The 2,096-nt window shown below is 38.9% G+C and overlaps 1 protein-coding gene across 1 annotated transcript; it reads left to right on the top strand.

Moving 5' to 3' along the window:
• Positions 1-886: 886 nt before the first annotated feature.
• Positions 887-1,517, top strand: LOC118757281 (the record flags this gene model as incomplete). The annotated part of the gene is made up of 1 exon (XM_036492008.1): positions 887-1,517. A coding segment is annotated over one exon (631 nt), but the record flags the coding sequence as incomplete, so codon positions are not given.
• Positions 1,518-2,096: the final 579 nt, after the last annotated feature.

The raw sequence follows: 2,096 nt of genomic DNA, 5'->3' as shown, positions 1-2,096 counted from the left end.
TATGAAACCTTCGGCATAGCCGAAGACAGCGCTGCTCTTACTTGTTTGGGGTTTATTTTGGCACGTTCCACAAGTGCTTATATGTGGTAAGATTGTACAATACACATGTATACATACATATGTACATGTGTATGTGTGAAATACAAAGTATTTTCCATTGCAAAATAAAACCCATACCCGCCTTCGTACATAAGTGCTAAGGTGGTATAGGAAACAAAAATGATGAAAGTGTGAAGAATCTTTTCAAGCTAAATAATACTCAATCGATTCAATAGGAATGCCCAATCAAAGTGCAACGTTAATTAACGTACGTTAACGTCCGGCAAAACAACTTTTGTTGATTAGCTGCTACTGGTTTTGCTTGACCAGCGAACAAGCGCACAGAATTTATTGAAAGCTAAGCAGCACAAGTCGAACAACAAAAAACTGGAAAATAAATAAATATAAAATAGTAAGAAATCTATTGAATTTTTTAACGTGTTATCGCTATGTGTGTTAATGCTTATGTCAATAGCTCAATCTATGTATGAACAGCACCTAAGCTATTCAAGTGCAGAAAATTGTTTATTGAGCCAAAGTAATCTAGTTTGGCCAAGTGGAATATTTTTGTATTATTTTTTTTTTTTTTATTGTTGCGCTCTTTAATTATTCTACTGTTATCTATCGAGTAAAATTGTGATTATGTATTAGATAATAACATAAATAAATAATTTGAAATAAAGTGTATACACAAAAATCGCAAATAATATTTATCGACGTACTACTTATGTAAATATTTTATGAGCCGAAAAATCATTACAAATATCACACAATACCCGCATTTGTCTAAGTGCACAAAAATCTAGCAATACAAATTCAAATACGTTTACCAAAGTAATTTATTAAAAAAAGAAAAAAATACCAAAAACTCACGTGCAATTTACTACCTTCCTCTCAACCCCGCAGCTTTAAGGCCACCGCATCGCCGCTCGACACCTCCGCCACATCCGCCTTCAAGCCAACCAAATCCCTGGACGCAGGCCTCAACTATACCGCATTCGCGCACTTGAACGCTCCCTCCGCCGCTTCGAGTGCATCACCGGGCAGCAGCTATACGCTTACACGCTGCGCCACACAACCTTTGCACAGCCAGCATTTCTTCAACGCCGCAACTTCTGGTGCAGCAGCCAGCACACCACCACTACGTGACACAATCGGACGCCAAAATTCGCTGAGTGATAGTTACAACAACAGCGTTAGTGAACAATTCAACCTTTCGTTGGGTAGCGATAGTGAGCGCATCTTTGAAATGTCAGGCATTGAGGGCCATTTAGGTACGCCTACCGAGGCTGCCAAGCATGAAGGTGGTGATGCCGAAGCGGGTAGTGGTGCTGCTGCTGGTTTGGCACGTCGAAACAGCGTACGCGCTCGTGCTAATATGTTTCAGCAGCTGCAGGAGAAGACTAGGGGCACAGAGGCGGCAGCGGCAGCTGCCACGGCGCTTAGTCGTGAGGAGCAGCGAACTTCACCACGACGGGGTAAGTGAAATGAAGAAAATTGTTTTTTTTCATATTATTTGAATTGACACTCTGAAAATCCAAAATATACAAACTTTATTTAGGCGACTACTAACATCTAGCGCCTAAATACATACTAAATTCCAAAAAATGTGCAGAATTTCTTTTATGAAATTTATGAAATTTTTGTGTATGCACTTCTCAAGTGTCATATAACAGCACTTATGTATTAAAGTATCTAATAAATTGATGGCACCTCAAATCCTGTTCAGCCTAGTTTGAGGCATCGCGCAGTGTATTGCGGACTCTGCTTTACTTAAAATCCTACCCATCAGTTTTTTATTGAAAAAAATTTGTGTTTTTTTTTTTTGTACATGCCACCTGGTACTCCCCTCTCACTGAGTCAGTTCAAGTTAGGTAGTAGGCCTATTGGTTTCTTATGCTCTTAATTTCTCTGGCCGCTTTTTTTAAGCTAAGAAATGCCTATGAAGCAAATTGTTGGATTACAAATTGTTAGGTCAGGATCCTTTAGTGAAATACCTATGGAATAGCTTTAAGCAATACAAAAATTATGTCTTTGATGTACAAATCGTGTGATCT

Source organism: Rhagoletis pomonella, unplaced genomic scaffold (genome assembly GCF_013731165.1).
Source record: "Rhagoletis pomonella isolate Grant_MI unplaced genomic scaffold, Rhpom_1.0 Rhpom_scaffold_16180, whole genome shotgun sequence".
NCBI classification, from domain to species: Eukaryota; Metazoa; Arthropoda; class Insecta; order Diptera; family Tephritidae; genus Rhagoletis; species Rhagoletis pomonella.
This window is presented reverse-complemented; position numbering and strand designations above follow the sequence as displayed.